The following is a 24,689-nucleotide window of genomic DNA, read 5'->3' on the forward strand; positions in this document are numbered from 1 at the left end:
TATTTGCCACTTTTGACTAATCATAAAAATGAGGATGAGTGATGATATGATGAGCTTGATGAAGGGGCACTTGCAAAGAACATCTATGCCGAGGCCAGGCTACGCTAACCACTAAGCTACATAGGTATGCGGGAATATATATTCACATCGATTTGCATTACACATCACTGAAATCTGTTGCTGACTAATATGAGAGCGCATCTTCAACTATTACCTTCGCCATAAAACAAGACGAAATAAATAAAAATAAATTGTTCTAATATTGTTGTTGTGTAGCTAAACTTGCCTCTAATCAACTGGTGAGGAAGATAACAGAAAGTTGACCTTATAGTATAGCTGCAAGAGTTTCTATGAAATACACTGTGTACATAAATCCAAATATGAAAACAATAACTATGACGGTAGTTGGGAACGAATTTAGAAGTGGAAAAAGCATTCAATGGAAACAATTCCCTGACACATTCCCCCTTTCAGTTCGAACACTTTAACTTATGTACATATTTTGCCATGGACAATTTTCCTGTGCCAACTAGAACTGAAGACCTTACTGAATACCTTACCTAGGTACACTTAAGGCTCGACCGGGCCTTTGGCAGCTCTGTAAGGCCGATTTTTTTTTTCAAATTTTCCTCTCCATTCGAAAAACCTCTTTGATATTCCAAAATATGAAAAATTACATACTTACGCTTAGAATACCTTCTAGAGCATTGACGTGAATTTTCGTGTACTTTGCTTTCACTGTTATCTACGAGGGTAGATTGAAAATTAAGGTAAACGAAGCAGAGATGGCAGCACCATAATCAAAATCGATGCATGGTCGATAAGTTTGATCCTTCAAACGAGCCCTTGCAGTGCGTTGTAAGGTTATTGTTTGATCACGCGAAGTACGTGAAAGTGCAAGCGTTTTCAAAAATGATGGACAAAACCACCAGGACAATGTACATGTTCACACGTCAATGGTTTATATGGCTAAAATCCATGATCTTAACTTCGAATTGTTGGATCAACCGCCCAGTTAGCTCATCCTGACTTCCATTTGTTCCCTAACCTCAAAGATGGCTCGGAGGAGAACGATTTTTCGATAACGATGAAGTGATTCATGCTGTGGACGGCTGTTTGCAGATCAGGAGAACTCATTTTATAAACAATAACCTCACAACGCACTGGGCTGAAACGCTGCAAGGACTCGTTTTAAGGATCAAACTTATCGACCGTGCATCGATTTCGATTATGGTGCTGCCACCTCTGCTTTGTTTATCTTAATTTTCGTGAAACTTTATCACGGCGGTTTTTCGAATGAAGAGGAAAATTTGAAGAAATTCGCCCAGTCGAGTCTTAATTCCCATGATATCGCTGACGAATGATTTGAAACGAGCCTTGTACAATTAATTGTCCTTCCTTCTGCTCACATAAATTAACCTCCATAGAATTTTATTTGGATAATCTGTATTAACAAAGTAAATACCATTGCGGTGTGCTGTATGCTGTGCGCGACCTATTGCAGGACCCATGGCACAATGAATGGGATACGAAAGGGGGCTGAGGGGGCGGGCGACCCAGGCAAAACCTTTATTTCAGATTACATAAGAGGGGCTATTTGTTTTAGAAACAGTTGGATTTGTGTAGACAAAAATTAATTGAAGTTTCTGCTGCATAATACAATAGCCTAAGTATAATGCAAAATCATGTAGCGCTTTAAGATGAGATTACTGTTAATTTGAATCAATACATGCCACCATACGCCTGTTTTTAGCAGTAACATTTAAAGTATTTAAAAAAATGAAGCTATTATTTTTCAGGGTTAAAACCGTAAATATATAACATGGTCATGTTTTCTTATTGATGGGTGGTGTAAAGTAGAGGTACAGGGGGAGGGGGATTGGGGGGTAGCAAGTTAGAAATAACACAAGGGGGGGGACAATAATCCACCTTGCCTGAGTGAAAATGTTATCTTCAGCCGCTCTTGGAGATATAGAGTTCAGTGGCGTATTTCGCGAGGGGGTGAACCCACTAAATGTCCTCTGCATGCAAAAGAAAATATGGTTATCATTACATCTTTGACTCAAAAATCTCATTTCCTAGAGTAGTGCTCACATATTATCAATATACTAAGTTACAAGGCAATAGTGGAGTTTGAGGGTTGGGAAAATATTCAAATATACGCCACTATAAGAGAAAACTTAGTCCCTCGAAATAAAATCGTAAATACGCCACTGAAAGTCAACGTCCATATTTCAAATTAATAATTACCTTGTTTTCATAGAACTATGCTCTCAGAATGCATCACCACAGTACTATAAGATGTGAGAAATTTGTTTATGTTTTGTGCACCGTAGTGATGCAAATGCAAACGAAAGGAAATTCGATAGGTGAAGATTTGGGAGGCCCCCCACAGACTAACAGTCGGGCTGATAAAGAAAATATATGTTGCATGAAACTAGTAATTTATACAGCTTTCATCCCACAAATGTTGATTTTCATTCCTACAAAAGCTTCTAATAAATTGATAGGTCATATTATGTCTATTATTTGCTCTCAGGGATTACGCTCTACAAAGCTTCAGTCAGGTCTTTACATGACAGAATGTAATATTTGTATCCCTACTAGTTTCAGAGTTGTCGATTGAACTTTGAGAGTTGCATTGTAATTTGCTAGATTTCAGAACAAGTTGTTTATATATATAAACCTCACCAGTCCATCAATAAACTACTATTGTACGTACATGTATATGACTTGTAAATTGTAGCTACATTCCATTTCCTTTTGCTTATCCTTCTTACATTTTTACCTACAATTTATTTTGAAAATTTGTTTCGTTCAAGGTGCTAAAATCTTCGAAGATAATTGAAAAGAGGTTCCATAGCTAGGTATATCACATTTTATTTATACTATTCCTTCCTTCAACATCAATAGAATTGCCTCTCTTTATAATTGCAACGAATGCCATTAAGATCTGTGAGTATAACTTCTACATAGATGATCATAAAATATGTATGGAAAATATGTTACTCCATAACCATGGGTCATTAAAAAGTGAATATGTATTTTTAACGGATGATTGATTACGAAATTGAGATTAATTGCTCGTATTCACTATTAGTGACGTTCAATGAAGAAATCCATGTATAATTCATCAAATATTTGGTAATTACCATAGATAAATGTTTTATCATTAAGGAACTTGTTTTCAATATTGCTAGATAGTTTATTTGTCACCCTGCTGATAAATGTTTACTTAGAGGACAACACTGCAATCTGGAATTCCCTCCAACAGAATTATAAGTGTAACTTGAGACAGAATATGGCTCTTGTATGGCGAATTTCTAATTCTAGATTATTATTATTATTATTATTATTATTATTATTATTATTATTATTGCAATAATAATATTGCATTTAACTAATTAGCGTAAGAATTTCCTCATCACAATTTCATTACAAAACGCAACACAAAGAATAAATTCCACGTGTAAATTGATTCACCATCAAAGTTAGTAGAGTTTGTTAGTGTCAAAATTCGGCCTGATCGTTACACGCCAGATAAAGCACCAAACTTTGCACACTGATGTGGAGGTGCACTACTTAATCCGCCGCCATCTTGATTTTTTTTATCGGCCTACTCAAAGCTCATTATCTCGAGAGCCAATGGATCGATTTTAACAGTTTTTCTAAAAGAGCAAAGATTTATATAAACGTATCATGTTTAAAAATGTAAAGATTTATACATTTATTCGTGGTTTTCTAAACCTAAAGGATAAAAAATCACAGTTAATAATTACAATTAATAACCTTCTTATTCTCTTTACACAATTTAAAGCTGATAAATGAGAAATAAAAATAGGAAAAGGAGGTCAAATATATTCTACACTAAAATCTTATGGAACCATATATACAAAACAAATTGTATGCGATCATGATTAATTTAATTTTGGAGATAGCCCTAAGGGTTAATTTAGTATCCTGTGTATTGTAGTCAATATGATACGATGTGAACTTCATGCAGAACTGAAAAAATAGCCAATAAGAATAGTTTATTTGATGGTTAGAGATTATTTTGTTTACATATAAATCACCAATTTTTGTATAAATATATCTTAATTTTCTATGTTACCAAGCGTGTTTGGGGGGGGGGGGGCTACAAAGTGTAGGCACAGAATATCAAACAATACATTTGAAGGAGATGTCCTTCCAATCTCCCCATTTCCTACTCCTATGCTATGTATATTTACTGCTGTATTTAAGTACCCTGGAGGTCTCTCAACAACTTCCTTTTTTCGAAATTTTCTTTCGTTTCAATAAAATCACACTCATCTTGTAAATTAAGTTAATTGTAGTAGTTTCTTGACACTGAAAGCCTGTTTATATATTTAAGTATGAAATATTGAGATCCACAAGAAAATTCTCCCAGACGTCCCTGGAGAAATTCTGAACAGATCTAAACAACGGCGGCGACAACTTCAAATAATTTCGGGGGACGCAAAGTTGACATGTGTAAGTATATGTTTGTCTTTGTGCTAAATATAATAGAATCTAATGAAAATATCCTTATGTAATCAAAAATATTTATAGATATTGACAGATTAGCAATAAAAGTTGATTAAAAATCAGTTACTTTTTTTTTACAAAATATGCGTTTTAATTAATCATCTCTTGCCTTCTGCAGTGTTGTGCTCTCTAATCAATCTATTACGTATATTGATTGATTGATTGAGTTTCTTTATTTTTACTTCGCTTTTGTGCCACTTTTGGCTAATTCGCGAAGATGGGGATTAGTGATGATGTGAGGAAATTGATTTATGGACACTCACAAACATCCATGCTCAGGCCAGGATTCGAACCCGGGACCCCTGGCGTCGTAGAGCGATGTGCTAACCACTCCGCCAACGGGGGCCGGCTCAATCTATTATATGTCTGTGTGTAAGTTCTCTGAGATAGTTTAACTGAACGAATACATAAGTGCTTGAGAGAGATAAAGTTTATCATTTTTTAAAAAAAACATTCTGTCTGCATTTTTCCTCGATGAGTTGTACTGTAAATTTTCTTATTTTATATTGTCTTCCTTCCATTGAGGCTAATTATGAGAACAACAATTCTTGTTGAAACGTTAATGTTTGGTTTTGTTTGTAATTAAGGTTACAAGCGTGGTGTAGTGTCCGGATATAAGAAAACTTCGAAGCTAAATATCCTTGATAAGATGGATACTTTTGCATCAACTAGCAGACTGAATGACCACTTCATTCAGTAAGAGCAACATTAAGTGTGCAATAAATAAATCAGATGTGAGCTTCCTGAAGAACAGAAGAGGAAAACTTCGACCTGATACTGAGGGTACTGGAAAGATTGCCACGGAGAAACGGAAGGTTACAATGCGGACACTGGGGTTTGGAATAACTGAGAAAATGATTGCTGAAGTTCATAGGAGTGCACACACCTTTTGATTAGGAGAAAGGGAAATACTTTGAAAGTTTAGGTGGGGGAAGAAAAATGACTTTTCATGTTTCTAAACAAAATTCAGACTTTTCTTAAAGAAAAAAAAATCACTACGCACACGTTTGCGAATCGAATGCACATATATTTACAAATCTTGGATAACATATGAGACACTGTTCGTCTAGCATTAGAATGAACTTCTGCAGTCTTACGAAAATATCCTATCCTACAATGCTGGTCTTCCTTCAGTAAGTACAAGAATTTTAAACACCTTCACTTTGTCACTGACATATCCAATTGAGGACTAAAAGTGGTAAACGTTGTAAGTGCCAAAAGCGAAAGTGTTGGGAAATCGCATCGTTCAGCACATCAGCCCGTACGAAAGTTCACACTAGTGCCTCTTTACACGCCCTTTGAACTACTTAGAGGGCTACCAGCCACTTTTCACGTTTACCACATTATCAAGCATGGCACATTTCACAGTATTTTGAATTCTTGTGGCACTTACAGCATCTACCAATTTTAGTCTTCAATTAAAGAAATAATCCCCACCCTTGTAGGCATGAAAATGCTTCATATTATTTTAAGGGTATAATATTGTTACTTTTAACGGAGTTAAAATCTCTCTACATTAAATTTCTAAGTGAAAAATAATGGGGGAGTAACTCGCCCCCCATTCTTACCTCCCGTACGCACTCCTATATACTGAGGTTGACAATAAGGCAGGCGAAATGACTTACAAAGACTTGTGAAGGTGGTGGGAAAAGACAGAAAACTGGACATTTCCAGTCCTTCAGGTTATTTGGTGACGACGACACTGGGAAGATATCCTTTAAGAGTCTGAAGCTGGTGCCAAAGAAGTTGGTTGATAACCTAACAATGAAGAGATTGAGGAAAATATTCGAGGCAGGTACTGATGGTGCCATCAATCAAGAAGAGTTTCTTCGAATTAAAGAAAATCATAATAAATGGTGTCGTTAGACTTTCTAGTGACTGTCCTCGGAGATTTAGGTAGGCCACATTGTGAATGAAAATATACTCATCAATATCTGTGCACTCCCGTTTTATTTGTTTTGAAATTTGTCCATTACATTTTAGCAGGGAGAACCAGCAGGTGGGTCAATCTGATTGTGGCACCAGTCCACTCTGCTTCTCCCTTGGCGTCTCCCCTGGAAGCAAACAAGTCTGTATCAAGTACGGTACAAGTTAGATGGAACTTACTGAAGAGACGCTTATAAACCAACAGCAGTGTCAATGACGATGGGGTTCCTTGAAACAAGAGACATTGTCGACTGAAACAGGCCCATGTACAAGTCTAGGAGAGACAAGTAGCTGTCCTTTCGAAGAACAATCAACTGCTAAAAAATATGCGCCATTCAACAGGTGACAAGTAACACTTCCATCTTCATGCTTCGACCTTCAAATTGTACACTCCAAGCTTTATTTGGAAGGCACTTCTCTTCTTCCTCTTCACTTAGCCCGGAGGCAATACGACACCTCGACAAGAGCAAAGCACGCCATTGTTTCATTCGCAGCTGCTCGACCACGTGACCAATCTTTCATGCAGGTGATTGATTACGACCAAACAAAACGAAGGACACGAGATATCTTTATCCCGAGTCTAAAGTGTCGAGTGATTAGTGTGCGGCGGTTGCGACTTGATCAACGAGTATAGAAGCGGGAGAGAGGCATGCATCGATCGTCTTTTGTTGACAAATTTGAATGCAAAGTCTTGCCTTACTATTTCCTCTAGCGATCGGGGTGGTCCAATGTGTGAAAAAGAAAGGAGTTATTAATGTCAAATCAAAACAAGGTCCTCAACCTTACATTTTTTGATTCACATGTTTGCCATGGAAGGGTCTCATGAGGTAGGAAAACATGTTAAGTTGTAGATTCGTATCTTTTATATTTCCGAAATTATAGGGGTGCAAAATATGCTATTTTAACCATTTTTCAAGATCTTGTTAACTTTAAATGCCAACATTTTGTCGAAGTGATTTAGACGGGGTTGAAAGGTCTTGAAGAGCTCTTTCACACGAGATATGGAAATGCCTATTTCAAGGTAAAAAATAATTGAAGGTGGTGTAAAGAAAAGTTTCGTAGCCATTTTCTCAAAAATGGTATTTTTAAAAAAATTTATACATACACTATTACTCAACAACTGTACAAAATTTTAAAATGGGACGACAAAGGGATCCAGAGTTATGTTATGTTAAAAAAGGAAGTAAATTGTTCTCATGAAAATGTTTGGTAAGTCTTTAAATATTGTTTACATGTATTAAAATTGTAGCTCTTCATAAAAATGCGTGCTTGTAACAACTAAATATCAAGATACTATAACAGAAGACACATTATTTATAAATACATCATGTATCTTCAAATACAGAACGTGCAAACAGTTTTTTAATCAAAGTAGTTAAAACTACTTTGAGTAAAAGTGAAGAGGCGTGTAAAGTATTCGTGGAATTGGAATGTGAACTTTTTTTTTGGACAAAATGGGGTACCTGGTCTCTTTTCAAGCATACAGCCATCCCGTCAATGAGCAGGTGGTTACATTGAAATGTAACAAAGATAGCACATGAGAATTTCTTTACAAAGACATTCCACGACACATGTTCACTTTCTTCTACTCATATGTATTCAATGTTTGACAAGCTTTTCGTCCCCCAGGAAATAGTATTTGCGCTCGCGCATTCGATGGTGTCGAGTTCTCGGTAAAAGCACTATCCTTTCCTTAAAATCAACAGCTGACACAACAAGGTCCTAAAAGGTGTGGACATGTTTTCACATTCAGTACGAACCCCACCCGAGTATTTGCAAGCGTTCGGTCGAGAAATCCTTCCAGCTCTTTCCAAAGTAATTCTTCAAATGCACTCGACATAGTGTGTTGAGGAGGGCACTTTGCTTATCTGCCCACATTCGTTTCGATGCTTCCCTCACAAAGGCGTTTCCGCCCTTGCCTACAATGGAAAAACAACAGAAAAACACATCCATACGAACTCGTATTGTGGCTTCACAGAAGTAAATATTCGAAACCAGTATAGCAGCCAACGAGGCCAGGACACAGTGCTAATCCCATACTTTTCTTTTCAAATATAGGGGAAGAAATGATATGGTCGAATGATTGTGCTGATTTAGAAAAGAAAATTTTCAATCCGTGATTACCTTCTCAAGCTGCAGAGGGCACATCGTCGATGGTTGGCAAGATGGAGGTGACGATACGAGACTTGGAAGAGGCTCAGTCTCTTCTCGAGTTGTTGTAGATGCCTGCCTTTTTCTGGTCTAGATTTATAAATATCATTCTCGTTCTCGTCTCGACTTTCAAAATGTATGATATAAACAACATATATAGCGGGCGTACCACTGCAAGAAAATTTAACATCGTATAGAGCCATCGAAAAATATAATTTTCCTGAATGTATGTCAGGGCCTCCCCGATGGCGCAGTGGTCGCCTCGTCGCCTTGTAATCAAGGGATCCCGGTGGTTCGGATTCCACTTTAAACTGTAGTTCCAGTCCCGATTAGCCTTTCTGTGCATGAAGTGGTCTTAAAACAACAATTCAATTCAATTGAATGTATGCAACACCGCACCACAGGGTCACAACAGCTACTAGTCGATTAATTATGCAATTACTATAAACAAAATATATGCCTTATATGTACAGTGGAACGCATAAGTATTAAGAAGCAAATTGTCCACCACCATGCTTATTGTAATATTTTTTACGTAATGAGACCTCCAAGAACTAAAACAAACTCTCAATAAGCTGCTGGCAATCTCTGAACCATCGGCGCCGACTAGGGGGGAAGAGGGGGGCAACGCACTTTCTACCCCAACCAATTCACGTAAAGGGGCAGATATTATAAATAATTACATGTATAAAATACTGTTTATGCCAACCTTGCCCCCTCCTCCAAAAAATATTTTAAATTTGGCGCCTCTGCTCTGCACCATGTAGAAATACATTCATTAGAAACTGACAGTAAACAAGAGAAAAATCAATTAAAACAGTCGCGGTCAATTTGTCGAACAATACTTATGCATCCTACTGTACGATCGGGTATATATATCCACTTAGTATGTCTGAATAAGCAGAATAGTAAAGTAAGTTTGGTTTAGACAAACGTCAGTCTCGGAGGAGACCAAAAGTATTTTCAGTGTGCCTTCGTCAATTTTGTTCAATCCTTAATGTCGCGACTTGCATGAAGAGGCAGAAAATGGACGTTAAATAACAAAATTACAAGTACAATAAATTTCTAAATAAGTCTTGAAGCTTCACTGTAGACGAATGATGAACATATTCTCTCGGACTATCGACCAGGAGAGTTCTGGAAAGGTTTCTGATCTTTTACCCTGAAGAAGAGAGTAACGTTAGCTCTCAATAGCTGGGAAACCTTTCCGAAACTCACCTGATGGATAGCTTCATTTATTTTCCTTGCTTTTATACTCATAGGCTCTTCTTCTTCTCTCTCTCTCTCTCAAAAAAACGGGACATTGTTGAAACTGAGGTTTAGAGAAAATAATAAATAGTTGCAAGAGATTTAATCATGGAAATGAATAGTGCACAGGATGCCATTACATACATAGGTCGTCTTCATTTCTTGAAGATGACGTCCAGTAGATGACGACCTTTTCTAAGCAATCATTTCTGCAGTCGTCGAGGGACATCGTGCATAACTCGACGTAACATGTCCACGGGAATCTGGGCGGTTTCCTCACACATCCTTTCGACTCGACCTGCTACAACCGAAAAATCGCTCATATTCCTGTGGACATGTTACGTCGAGCTATGCAGGATGTCCCTCGACGACTGCAGAAATGGTTACTTAGAAAAGGTCGTCATCTACTGGACGCCATCTTCAAGAAATGAAGACGACGTATGTATGTAATGGCATCCTGTGCACTATTCATTTCCATGATTAAATCTTGCAATCAATTATCTTCTCTATTCCTCCGCTTCAAAATATCCCGTCATTTTTAGACACTCTTTAGTTCTCTATAGTCGGGTTTCGTGGCGGAGTGGTTTCTGAAATGTATACCATGTATGTACAACAATATGTAATAGTTTAAACGAATTGTAAAACAGAAAAATGTTGTTAGCACACCACGCTACAACGCCAGGAGTCCTGGGTTCAAATCCCGGCCTGGGCATGGTATTTGTGTGTATCATCATCAATTTAATCATCTCATCATTCATTTTCATCTTCGCGATTACCCAGAAAAGTAGCAGGAAACCTAAGTAAAATAAAACAAATTTTCAAAAACCTTCACTTGCCTGAGTGGTAGCGTCGTCGCCTTGTAATCAAGGGGTCCCGAGTTGGATACCCGGTGGAGGCACATAGACGTTCGGATCCCACTTTAAACTGTAGGTCCAGTCCCGATTAGCCTTACTGTGCATAAAGTGGACTTAAAACACCAAATCAATCAATCAATCAATCAAAAAGCTTCTCTGTAGTGCTGCGTGTTGTCGTGTGTTATCTGCTTATATGTGCTGAGTTTTCCTTTGCAGCCTCAGCTTTTAACCTGAGTCTGCAGGGACATGTATTGATTTTAGTTTTGCTAAGGGACTGGGCCCTGTATATTTTTTGTGGTGCAAATAGCCTAAGTGCTGACGCATCCGACATTTTAATTTTAATCAATCTTCTTTTCTCTCCCATTACCTGCAGACATGACGTTAGTTTTCAAATTTTCAATTTAATCCCCCTTCGAAAAATCTTCAGTCTCACTCCTATCTCAAGCACCACTGCCCGTCTGGGACGGGTACCCCCAGAGGGCGTAGCAGTCGTCATTTTTCCTTTCCTTCTGAGGAGGAAGAAGAGAAACCCGCCGCCCAGCTGCAGAGGAACAAACAAGACACTCACCCACATGAGCACGTTGAGCGAGCAGAAGGTGTGACGGACGCAAGTGTAGCCGCTGCGACTCATCTCGCCGCTCTTCTTCTGACACTTCAATTCACACCTGGAACGAGAAGAATTAATTCACTGGGTTAGACGGTGGTCTTCATTTTCGGGCGTTTACAGAATTCGTTTGCATCTTCAAAGACAAATAGAATCAAGGTGAGGTTAAAACAGTGTTCGAATTAAAACGGTGGGGTGGGAATAGGTCCTTTGAATTCCCTTTCCCTCCACTTATATTTTTTTTCTCAACTTCCCAGCTGGAATGTAAGTGTTATAATTATATTTTATTTATTTAAGTAGTTGGATTATATTCATAACGAACATTATACCCACCTAATATATCAGTTTAATATAAGAGCAAAATGTATAGTGTAATTGAAAATGATTTAATACATGCAAAACTACAAAAATAAAAATACAATAAGATTCCTAGATACTAATATATACTAAGAACACAAATTACATTGAAATAACAAAACCAGTTCCCTTAATTATATCCATTAAAGATTCCAATACAATCAGTTATACAAAGACTCATGTTAAAATCGAAAAATATTCCATTGATGATAAAAAGTGATTACCATCAAACAGGTTGTGGGAGTATTGCGATAAAAGAAAATTAAGACATCTATTAATTCTAAAATGAGAAAGAGAAGACATTGCAGAGCTGTTAGTACAAAGTGCATAAGGATGTGCCTTTAGCCTAATTTTGAAAAATAAGTATGGAATGTCAAGTTGTGCATTAACTAATTCGCAAATAAACATCTAAACATCAGCAGCATTTCCTCTATCTAGTAGGCTCTTAATACTAAATTTATCCTAAGAGATTATTATAATCATGATGACATCTATAAAATCTGAATTTATAATACAAGAATAGAATTTTCTTTTTCTGTACGTTCTCCACCGTGATTTTCATATTTGTATTATATGTAAAATTCCAAGTTGTCGTATTATATTCCAATATAGGACTTACATACCAAATAAAGAACTGAAATAACAAGTTAAAATTATCAAAATCAAAATATCAAAATAAACTGAATTAATAAGAATGAATTTCTAGAAATTCACCATTTGTTAATTAAGAGGCTGCATTTCTTTCTAAAAGTTTTGCACTTTCATTTTTACTATTTTTTTCAATTTCTAATATTTATCACTCATAATTTTGAATTGTTGTTTTAAGTTCACTATATGCGCTGATAAGCTAATCACGACTGGACCTACAGTTTAAAGTGAGATCCGAATCGCTGTGCCTGCACCGGGTATTGAACCCATCATAATTTTCTCTAATGGAACTTAATTTAAGGTAAGAAAGTGATAATTGTACAGGGCAAGTCAGAAATATGGCTACATGTTCGAAGTAAATGTAGTGTGCTACTGTACAATGTAGAGGGAAATGGTTAATGATATATTAAACCTCAAGCATCATTTCTTCATTTCAGATAAGAGTCCCGCGCCCTCAGGGTAGTACTGAAGTAACATTTATATATCAATTATGACTACTTTATCCATAAAATTCTATTTTTACGAGAATGTTGTGCAATATATTAAATTCACATAGCAAAATGTTTACGATTTTCGCTGTATTCTTCACAGAATATTTGCAAAATGTGGTAAAATTCGAGAGAGACACTAAATAGTTCTAGAAAATTATAAATGTGTAAATTTTTGCTATGTAGTATGAACGAAATGTGATTACTAGGCCCCGGATAGTTATGCACTTAAAATACCTAACATATGGACTACAAAAATGCAAAATATGCAAATAAATATGCACTTGTAGAAAAGCAGTTTTCTTTCAGCTACATGTAAACAAATGTTTGTTCTTTTATCAGCTCATACTATACGATTTAAACATGTAGGATATGTCTTCTTCACTTTATATTGCTATTTTATCAATGCAAGAAAAATTACATTCCTTACAGATCATGATTGCACTTGATAACAACATGATATCTCAAGTTAAACCTTTAAACTCCTGTTTTCGGCAAGGATATTTTTATACTCAGAAAAAACTCGCTCCACTTCACAAGATACAATTGAACAACATTTTAAGGCAAGAGTATTTCAAGATCAACTATAGACTGTCCATTGCACTGTTGTCATTTTTCATAAACAATAGTTGTTGCTTCCGCGAATACGACGAAAAAAGTATTGTCTCGTTATTTTGTAACAGTAAGTGAAGAATAAACAGAAGTGACGGAACGAAATAGGAAGTTCTTTTATAAAAAAGACAATATGCTAAACATACAGACGTAAAGTTCATTTCTAGTAGTGGTTGTTGGTTCTAAAATATGTAAGACGTTTATATATATGTATGATGAATAGCCTATATACATTTGCATATGGAATATGTATTTATAAAAATAAAAAAAAAACGTTTCGAATGCACTTGCAGTACGCAAAATCCGTAAATATCCAAGCACTAGTGATTACCATGTCATGTTTTTCACTTACAAGAAATTTCGAGCGCCAGTTAATGTTTTTCGATGTTATCGTGATTGCGATAAGGTATCTTCACATAGGCATACGATACAACATCTCTCTTGCATTCCCAAGCAACAACAAATCAACAAGAGTTAATGGCATTTTCGTAATCAGCACCCTAAAATGATGAAAAAATTACTACTGATTTCTGCAATGACTTCTGTTTCTAGAGCATTAGTTTTAATCAAATCATATCGACATCAACACAAATTCCATTTCTTTTGGACGTTATGATGTGGGATCACCTACTCCCCAAAGAGAATGCCAGTGATGATTTCCGTAATGGGTAAAAGCATGAATAATATTATTCCGTTAGCCCCCCCCCCCTCCGCCTATGATTCACGGTATTTTTAGTCCATTATATTAGATACATGAAAATTGAAATACTTTAAATAAAATCGCTATCTCAGAAAACCTAACATAACAATGCTCGTGCAAACAATAAAGTAATTCCGTTATAACAATTTGTTCATCATTATTATGTTTCCTATAGTTACGATTTAAACTTGCCTGTTAGAGCATATATATATTTAGTGTTTTCGAAGATCAACTTTAGGAGATTATTGCTATTAACTCTGGTATCTGAAGACGAGGAAAAGGAAAGGTTAGTCACGTGTTTTGCACTTATTGCCAACCACCGGCGTGCCCAAGATTATCAAAAAGAGTGGCTACGTGTTCTCTTTTTTAGTAGTCAACCTCATTTTGTAATCTTTTCCTGCCTTTGAAGTTCTTTTTTTTTTTTTTTAATACTAGGCCAAATTGCGGGTTATGACCCTCATCCCCCTTGGGCACGCCACTGTAAAACAACGTTGTCTTCTTGAGTGAATATAGCCCAGAATGTAACACACGCGTTATTAACATTGTATTATAATTATGCATATTCGTTTGTAAACTGTAGTTTGTGGCCTTAAAATGTCGATACTATGAATATCACATCTCATTTGACTAATGACAGAAATATGACGTTACACACCAAATCAACAACATGTGGCAAATGTTAATTGATGATATTAGCTTGATTTTGGTTTATTTTACTTCGATTTTCTACCACTTTCGGCTAATCAAGAAGATTAGTGATGATAAGGTGAAATTGATAAAAGGAAAATCGCAAACACAATAAATAAATAAACAATCACATAAACACACAGGTGCCTCCCCGATGGCGCAGTGGTAGCGTCGTCGCCTTGTAATCAAGGGGTCCCGGGTTCGATGCCCGGTAGAGGCACAAGTGGTTCGGATTCCACTTTAAACTGTAGGTCCAGTTCCGATTAGCCTTACTGTGCATAAAGTGGACTTTAAACACCAACTCAACAACAACAACAGCATAAACACACATGGACAAGACACGAGCTCGGCAGAGGATTATACAGGCTGTGGGTCTACGCGCCAGATCCTAGTTAATCTGCAACAATGTAGTCAAGGATGTGCTGTACCGCGTGGAACAGAGGTGGTTGAGTACCTTGAGAAGTCGCTCCTTGCACTCCTTGACTAACTGGTCATACTATATTTCACATTGAGGTTGCAGATATTTTTACACATTATGATTCCTACTGAGATTAATAATACTACTAACAATACTCATGGACAGAAAAGTGCTCGAGTGCTCCTTGTGGTGCTAGACGTTGCTAGGAAGTGAATTTCCTGAGAAGGCGATGACTTCTGATGTTCCCATTGGTTATTATATGTCTGCAAGTTTGTGTCTATCGTGAGAAGTATGGATATTTAACATTTTCTTATTTGTAATTTTCTTCATTGGATAATTTCCCATATTTTGTATATTTATAAACTATTAGCATAATTCTATAGTTTAACACTTTGATGTGTGTAGAGAATGACGATGTTTTATATAGTTGGATAATGAGTAGAATATAAGTTGTAAGGTTCTGTAACCGTACTGCACGTAGAAAGTTAAAAGTTCAAATAAATTAATATTAATAAATAGTGAATTCAATTATAGATTTCATGTAATATAAATAAGTTGTTATTTGCCTCAACTTAATATTTATTTAAAATTCTTATGTAATGTTACAAACAAGTGGACTTCAAGAAACAAACAAGCTGGACGTGTCCTGAATATTCTCACTATAAGTTTCCATTCTCACATATTCTAACTTGTAAATGTCGCCATTTCTTCCACCTGCATCACGTGACAATCCAAGGACACGTGATACGTAAACGTAGCTGCTCAATTATGGGATGGAGGTATAACGTGGCAAGGAATCGGATTGGATTAATTTCCTCAAAACTCATGATAAAGATATTATTATAATTAAATGCACTATTGAAAAATTTAGAAAAAGATAGGAAACAGATTGTAGCTACACATGGACGTCCACAGGAATTTTTTGCAAGGAGGGGAAAGCAATTTCAACGTCCTTATAATAATTAACGTAAATTCCTGTAACTGAAATGAAATTAGTGTGAAATATGTATATGCTTTCACGTTGACATTCATTACCCCCCCTCCCCTTTCCGGACGTCTATGATTACATATTCTGTTGCTGTCATAGGCTTGCGCACGGTGACCAAAGGGGCAGTTGCCCCCTAATATTTCACTTAGAAATTTAGCGCTGAAGGATCTCACCGCAAATTTCAAATTGTTAGCGTGTTCTCTAAGATGATACACGTAAATACTAACTTGCAATCAACAACATCAGATACGCGTTGAAATGATCTCGTTGCTTTACATTGAGCAAAATCGTACCGTACAGGTTTGAATCAGTGGAGGTGTTTAAAACTCTTGTGCCAACTGCACAAGGATTAATATTGCAGGATAGGATATTTCGTAAGACTGCGGAAGTTCATTCTCATATTGGACCAACAGTGTCTCACTTGCTAGCCAATATTTGTAAACATATGTGCATACACTTCGCAAGCTTGTGCGTAGTGAAAGTCTTGGTTTAAGAATAGCCGTGAATTTTGATTAGATTCAGTTTCTCTTTACTAGGAGTAAATATGAGTTCCATTTCCCTACCAGAGTTATGACATGTATATATGAGGGTGAATCAAATGAAAACGGAACAGTGGATGTATTGGGTTATATTTATGTATGTGTGTCGCGACAACCCTGTGTAGAGGTAGAGCGGGAGGTAAGGAAGGAAACCCCTAATGCATAATGGACTCGCCCTAAATAGTCGCACGTGAGTACGTCATATGCGTAGGCGGTCGGGCAGTAGTATCGTTCGAGGAGCAATCAAGGTCAAACGGCCCGGCCTGTTGTCCTCTGGAGTGGTTTTGCTGCATGACAACGCGCGGCCCCCATACGTTAGCTGTTACAAAGAACACGTTGAAGACTTTTGGGTGGACATTGTTGATCTATCGCCATGCTACTTCCATATCTTTGGACCGTTGGAAAGGCATTGGAGGGTCGACGCTTCCACTCAGACAATGAAGTCTTGGACAATTTTCGCAACTGATCCCATCTCAGTCAAAGGAGTTCTTCGAGCAGGGTATTCAACGCTTGGTGAAACAGTGGGACAAGTGCTTGTGTAACTTTGGAGATTACGTTTGAAAAAAACCTTGTTGATTTCATTCTGTGGCACCTGTTCCGTTTTCATTTCATCCACCCTAATAATTACACTAAATGTACACTCGAATGCGATTTTTGCAGAATTCAGACACACCATGGATACTTCTGTTTTGTACGCCTCAAAGCAAAATTTGTAAAATAATGGAATGAAATGTTGTTTATCTCACCAACGAACATATGTTGTATTTATGATATTCTCTCGGTGCTTGACTCTTGCTCCACTAGTGGACTGCTTCCTAAGCTTGACTATGTTTAATCCCACTTGTTTGCAATGGATATATTTAGCATACAACATAACATTTTCCTATTAAATAATACACATTTTTGTGATTATAATTTCAAGATTAACACAGAATTACATATTCATTCAAACTTTCTGTAAAATATTTTTGTAAAAAGGCACCACATTTTAACTGATCACAGAGTAAGAAATATTAATTCTGTTCAGTGTTGCACTACCCGATTTTAATGATTATCTAGATAGCTAAAGATGTTCCACCAACATAGCTGATAGCTTCAACAACAACAACGTGGCATGTGAGCAATTTCCAGTTCTATTTTAAATGGTCCTACACCAAGTGTATGGAAAAGTAATCACCGTCTTTCGTTTTCTTGCAGAATTATATGTATATAAGTACAAGTAAAAAAAATTACAACGTTTGTTGTGTTCGATTGAAATGTTTTCACTCGAAGAAATTAAAAGAAAATCAATATATATAATTTTCAAATACAATTAAATTTGAAATAAGATTTCAGCAATTCCATTAAAGAGTACAAATTATAAAGAACATAGACAAGTTTAAAGAAAATAATGCTACAATCTAGTCTGGTAATATGTCCTCGTAAAAAAAATTAACAAAAAAGAAAAGTGACTGTAACTAAAAGGGTGTACAGAATCATGTACTTATAGATAGAGCCAATCACATTGGAAATAACCAACAGTCGAACAAACTTATTTTAAAACATCATATGTAATTTCTTTAAGGTTTGTGTAATTTCCGTGGCGAATATGCACATGGCGAAACCCGCAACGAGGTGTGTATATATATATATATATATATTATTCTTCAGGCGAGGATCAAGAACGCGCCAACCGCAACTGGGTATATGTCTTCTTCTTGTGGCGAGGATCAAGAACGCGCCAATAGCAACTGGGTATATGTCTTCTCCTTCTGGCGAGGATCAAGAACGCGCCAATAGCAACTGGGTATATGTCTTCTTCTGGCGAGAATCAAGAACGCGCCAATCGCAACTGGGTATATGTCTTCTTCTTCTGGCGAGAATCAAGAACGCGCCAGACGCAACTGGGGATATGTCTTCTTCTGGCGAGAATCAAGAACGCGCCAATCGCAACTGGGTATATGTCTTCTTCTTCTGGCGAGAATCAAGAACGCGCCAGACGCAACTGGGTATATGTCTTCTTCTGGCGAGGATCAAGAACGCGCCAACCGCAAATGGGTATATGTCTTCTTCTTGTGGCGAGGATCAAGAACGCGCCAATAGCAACTGGGTATATGTCTTCTCCTTCTGGCGAGGATCAAGAACGCGCCAATAGCAACTGGGTATATGTCTTCTTCTGGCGAGAATCAAGAACGCGCCAATCGCAACTGGGTATATGTCTTCTTCTTCTGGCGAGAATCAAGAACGCGCCAGACGCAACTGGGGATATGTCTTCTTCTGGCGAGGATCAAGAACGCGCCAACCGCAACTGGGTATATGTCTTCTTCTTGTGGCGAGGATCAAGAACGCGCCAATAGCAACTGGGTATATGTCTTCTCCTTCTGGCGAGGATCAAGAACGCGCCAATAGCAACTGGGTATATGTCTTCTTCTGGCGAGAATCAAGAACGCGCCAATCGCAACTGGGTATATGTCTTCTTCTTCTGGCGAGAATCAAGAACGCGCCAGACGCAACTGGGGATATGTCTTCTTCTGGCGAGAATCAAGAACGCGCCAGACGCAACTGGGGATATGTCTTCTTCTGGCGAGAATCAAGAACGCGCCAACAGCAACTGGGTATATGTCTTCTTCTGGCGAGAATCAAGAACGCACCAACCGCAACTGGGTATTTGTCTTCTTCTGGCGAGAATCAAGAACGCGCCAAACGCAACTGGGTATATGTCTTCTTCTGGCGAGGATCAAGAACGCGCCAATAGCAACTGGGTATATGTCTTCTTCTGGCGAGAATCAAGAACGCGCCAATCGCAACTGGGTATATGTCTTCTTCTTCTGGCGAGAATCAAGAACGCGCCAGACGCAACAGGGGATATGTCTTCTTCTGGCGAGAATCAAGAACGCGCCAATCGCAACTGGGTATATGTCTTCTTCTTCTGGCGAGAATTAAGAACGCGCCAGACGCAACTGGGGATATGTCTTCTTCTGGCGAGAATCAAGAACGCGCCAACAGCAACTGGGTATATGTCTTCTTCTGGCGAGAATCAAGAACGCACAAACCGCAACTGGGTATTTGTCTTCTTCTGGCGAGAATCAAGAACGCGCCAAACGCAACTGGGTATATGTCTTCTTCTGGCGAGGATCAAGAACGCGCCAACCGCAACTGGGTATATGTCTTCTTCTTGTGGCGAGGATCAAAAACGCGTCAATAGCAACTGGGTATATGTCTTCTTCTGGCGAGAATCAAGAACGCGTCGGACACAACTGGGTATATATCTTCTTCTGGCGAAGATGAAGAACGTGCCAACAGCAACTGGGTATATGTCTTCTTCTTGTGGCGAGGATCAAGAACGCGTCAATAGCAACTGGGTATATGTCTTCTTCTGGCGAGAATCAAGAACGCGCCAGACACAACTGGGTATATGTCTTCTTCTGGCGAGAATCAAGAACGCGCCAACAGCAACTGGGTATATGTCTTCTTCTGGCGAGAATCAAGAACGCGCCAACAGCAACTGGGTATATGTCTTCTTCTGGCGAGAATCAAGAACGCGCCAGACACAACTGGGTATATGTCTTCTTCTGGCGAAGATGAAGAACGTGCCAACAGCAACTGGGTATATGTCTTCTTCTTGTGGCGAGGATCAAGAACGCGTCAATAGCAACTGGGTATATGTCTTCTTCTGGCGAGAATCAAGAACGCGCCAAACACAACTGGGTATATGTCTTCTTCTGGCGAGAATCAAGAACGCGCCAACAGCAACTGGGTATATGTCTTCTTCTGGCGAGAATCAAGAACGCGCCAACAGCAACTGGGTATATGTCTTCTTCTTCTGGCGAGGATCAAGAACGCGCCAACAACAACTGGGTATATGTCTTCTTCTGGCGAGGATGAAGATGGAACCTACAACAACGGGGCCTAAGTTTTTCTTCAACGCCATACAAATTAATATCTTTTAGGTACTAGATAAATGTCTTCGTGTTTTTAGAAGAATTTATTCCACATGTTACTTCATCAGAGTGAAAGTGGACGAATATATTTGTTCTAAATGTATAGCGTTTGTTCTGCAGAAATAAACTCCGAAATTTCATTATGGTCTTTTCTTGTTTTTTTAAATTTGTATTTATATTGATACATAAAAGTTGATATGTATGAGATTTAGTTCATCAATGAATTGAATGTTGAAAAATATGATTCATTTTTGTATTATACAAATATTCAGATTACTAAGTTATATAAATTGTACAATTGTTTTGAACTGTATTTTTCTAATTTGTCGGTTTAAATTTTCTCACAACTGACTATTTCATTGGAGTCTTGTTGAGTTGTTGTTTTATGTTCACTTTATGTACAGTTATGCTAAGCGGGACTGGGCCTACAGTTTAAAGTGGAATCCGAACCACTCTTGACCTCTAGTGGGTATCGAACACCGGATCCTTTGATTTCAAGGTGGCGACGTTACCACTACACCACTGGGGACGCCTGTTTGATTGTAATGTAATTTGACTTCAATGGCATAGTATCACTATCACTTCGTAATCATGGGATAATGGGTTGGAATTCCTTTGGAGGCACATTTCAAAGTGGTTAGTATTCCGATTTGTCTATCTGAGAATAAATGCGACAAACTTTACTGAAAAATTTACTTTCAAAATTATATACTTTTAAACTTGGTGTATATCTTTTTCTAGATCACAAAATTTACGTACTAGGAGTCCATTTCTCTTTACGTCTTATTTTATTTCGTCGCTTGCTCCATGTTGGACATTGGGACTTCTATGTAGTGTAACACTCGTGTTATCACTTCACGCTCATACTACTATAAGTATTTTCTACTCTTACGGCGGGCGCCCTACATGCTGGCAAGGAAAGTGGGGGGCGGGGATTACGCCGCAGACCAACCGACCACAGCAGTGGCGTCGAGAGATACGACGTCACGAGAAGGAGGTGCTGCCCCACCTCGTTCTACAGGCTACTGCGTTTCTTATCGCGCTGGATTGGTCGCTTCCCCGCTCCCCCCTTCCCTTGCCAGCATGTAGGGTCCCCGCCGTAAGAGTCGAAAAGACCTATAGTCCCACACCACGGAAGAAACACTTGCAGTGAGAAATAAATTATGGACTAGTATTAAACAGCAGTTATTAACCGAAAACTACTACATCTCAGCCAAATTAAAATGATCAACCAATCGTTTCACCTTACAATATTTCGCTGGTCTTTACTTATTTGCCCTGCGGTGCTGGGCAAATCAATACGTTTATTGTTTGATATACACATATATGAGTATGTAAAGGTCATGGCACGCCCCCCGCCCACCTCCCCCTAAAAGCTTGCTTATCCCTGGGCACGCCACACTGTGGGATTTCGTGGTTTATAGATCCAGCACTGATTTATACCTTCCTTTCAATCAAGTTCAAATTAAGCTATGAGGAAAGATCAGAAAAAGTTTCCAGTGACTGTAGAAGCAATATAAAGAAGAAAATCCAGTTTTCTCTTATTTCTCTGCTTGTATTGTATCTCAACATGTACCATCTAATTTCCAACGATAAAGATTCACGAGGCAATCTTCAACCAGCAGCAGTAAATTTGCTTTTAAGATTTACGACCAGATGGCTCTGCGAGTGCTCTCTCCCTCGGTGCAATTCACACGACCCGTTTGATACGCGTAGCTAGAGAGTTCAGGGGAGAACAGGAGATTGCCTATTCACGGCCGGACGCCCGTTACGTTGAATTAAAAATAATATATCACACACGTACACTCAGCTTATGTAAGGGCACGTATGGATTTGTGTCTGCTCGCTTGAACGCCTGGCAGTAGCCGTGCAGAATGAACTGAAAAGAGGTTCTGTACTAGACGCCTTGTCATAATCTGCACTTTCACACTCGCGAACAACTAAGAAATAAAATCATACGCAGTGTTTGGAATAGAAATGACAACCAAAAGACAAACTATAGGAAAGGGAAAACATAAAAAGGACCATTAATATACAGGGTGTACAGAAAAGATTGTACCTATTTTTTGTTTCGTTCTGGGAACTGAACACTAGACTGAAGAACTTTCACTTGAAATACTCACGGTGCGAATGCGAACTGTTTGTGCAAAATGGTGCCGACCAAACAACAGAAAGGGTGTTTTGTAGAAAATGCAAAAGCGACGCGTGATCACAGTTCAGCACAGTTTTCTGCGTCAGTTTGGATCCTTAACTCACAAGCTGACATCCTCCATGGTCAACTCACAGATCCAAACTGAGACAACGCTGCTGCTGGGAATGCTGGGTAGCACGTGACAGCAGCGGCGCCGCAGATTAGCTGAGGTCATGGGATCAGATGTCGACTCGGAGCATCTGCTTTAACTTAAATTGCTGGGTACCTAGGTTACAGTAAATGTTACATGAGTGTACACTACATGAGTGTATACTACAGAAACTCTGGGATGTGGCATACCTTCCTATTGAGGCAAGCCACAGCCGCTTGGTTGTCACAACAGAGATGTACATTATTAAACCTTACACATAACAAGGCGCCGAAGACTGCCAAGAACTCGGCCTGAAAGATGAGCCACACGCCATCCGTGGGGAACTGAAATAGAAGTTTACTATCCTCGGTGATTGCGGCCAACATGGTAGGAGCCGCATAACTGGTTGGTTGATCTCCCACCTCGGCAGGTGGGAGTTGGTAGGCAGTCCTTGGCCGTCAAGGGTTGTTGTGCCACCATGGATTATTTTTTTTTTAAAAGTGAGAAAAACAGATGAAAAAACTAATTTTTGTGGACAATTCTGTGTTTAACCGGCTTTCAGTTCTAGTTCAACGTTACATTTTGAATGAATAAGTCAAATATTTAGTATTTTAAATATACCGGGTGGCAGTCACCTGATTTTTGAAGCCACGCTGCTATAAATAAGCTATGAATGAAATAATTGCCGATCGCATTGAATCTGTAATTGTCGTTCATGTTATCTGAAGATTTTGTATCGATTTACAATGAGATTTCAAAGAACGCATTCTAATCTCGCCCAGGGCATAGCTATATGTTGCAGGATCAATGAATGAGAATGTAGAAAAACTAGGAGTAACAATACTTGTAGAAAGAAGGAAGCACGACAAGCAGTAAAACATGAAACTGGGAGAGTAAAGGATAGGAAATAATTCAATTAATTAAGCAGAGAAAAGAAGAACTTTTACAAAGATATTAAAGAAAAAAGCTAATTAAGAAATGATCCGTACTGAAAGAAGCAGAACGGAACAGAAGAAAATAAAGCAGTGCATAGCGCAAGGGAAAAAACAATGTGAATTAAAAATTACGAAATGAACTTAGTAACAGACTAAACCGAGTTAAGATAATATATACAACTGTAAGGAAGGTACATAACGTAACATTCTCGACAGATGGAACAGCAAACAACACAAAGGAAGGGAAACTCGTTGCAAATCGAAGGTAAGGCAATTGAACGAATGCATTATTCATACAGAGTACACAGAAAGTAAATACATCCTTTCTAGAGGCCTGCGTGCACTTCAGCGCCGACCTTTCACAAGAGACAAACAAGATATGCGGAAGGCTAGGCTCTCGAATGCATTTCCACACGAAAAATAAATTATATAATTGCTATATACGGTGTTGATGACGTCACGAGGCCTTGACTTTCTTACGCCAGTCCCCCACGCCAGACAAAACGATGACATAAACTTGGTTTCTGGGAGATTTTTATTTCAAACGATGATAACATTTCACCCCGTTGGCAACTGACTTATACGTATAGGTCGCAGCAAAATTTATTACTGAGGTAATGTTGTTGGATAAGGAGAAGCATCCTGTCCTCTTGGTATATATACAAGGTGTTCGAAAATTTATGTACCATCCCAGGAAGTTATTCCACAGTAGCATAAGCATATGCTTTAAGGACTCACTTGTTGTGTGAGTAGTCTATTAGACTAAAAAGGACGGCGTTAATCAATT

At 38.2% G+C, this 24,689-nt stretch overlaps 1 protein-coding gene across 2 annotated transcripts in view; it reads right to left on the reverse strand.

Annotated features, from left to right (window-relative positions):
- The window catches only part of LOC145997234 (tetraspanin-9-like), a 199,237-nt gene that overhangs the window by 32,898 nt on the left and 141,650 nt on the right, over positions 1-24,689 (reverse strand). Inside the window, exons 1-2 of one of the 2 annotated variants that reach the window (XM_083134049.1) lie at positions 22,809-22,957; positions 11,293-11,389 (exon numbers count right to left, since the gene is read on the reverse strand). In XM_083134049.1, the coding sequence (XP_082990175.1) occupies positions 11,293-11,355 (63 nt within the window). In that variant the 5' untranslated portion in view covers positions 11,356-11,389; positions 22,809-22,957. Of the gene's footprint in view, positions 1-11,292; positions 11,390-22,808; positions 22,958-24,689 lie in introns of those variants that run through there. The other variant, XM_083134048.1, reaches the window with a different exon arrangement.

This window comes from Lepisma saccharinum, chromosome 13 (assembly GCF_977018435.1).
Source record: "Lepisma saccharinum chromosome 13, izLepSacc3.1, whole genome shotgun sequence".
Taxonomy (NCBI): Eukaryota; Metazoa; Arthropoda; class Insecta; order Zygentoma; family Lepismatidae; genus Lepisma; species Lepisma saccharinum.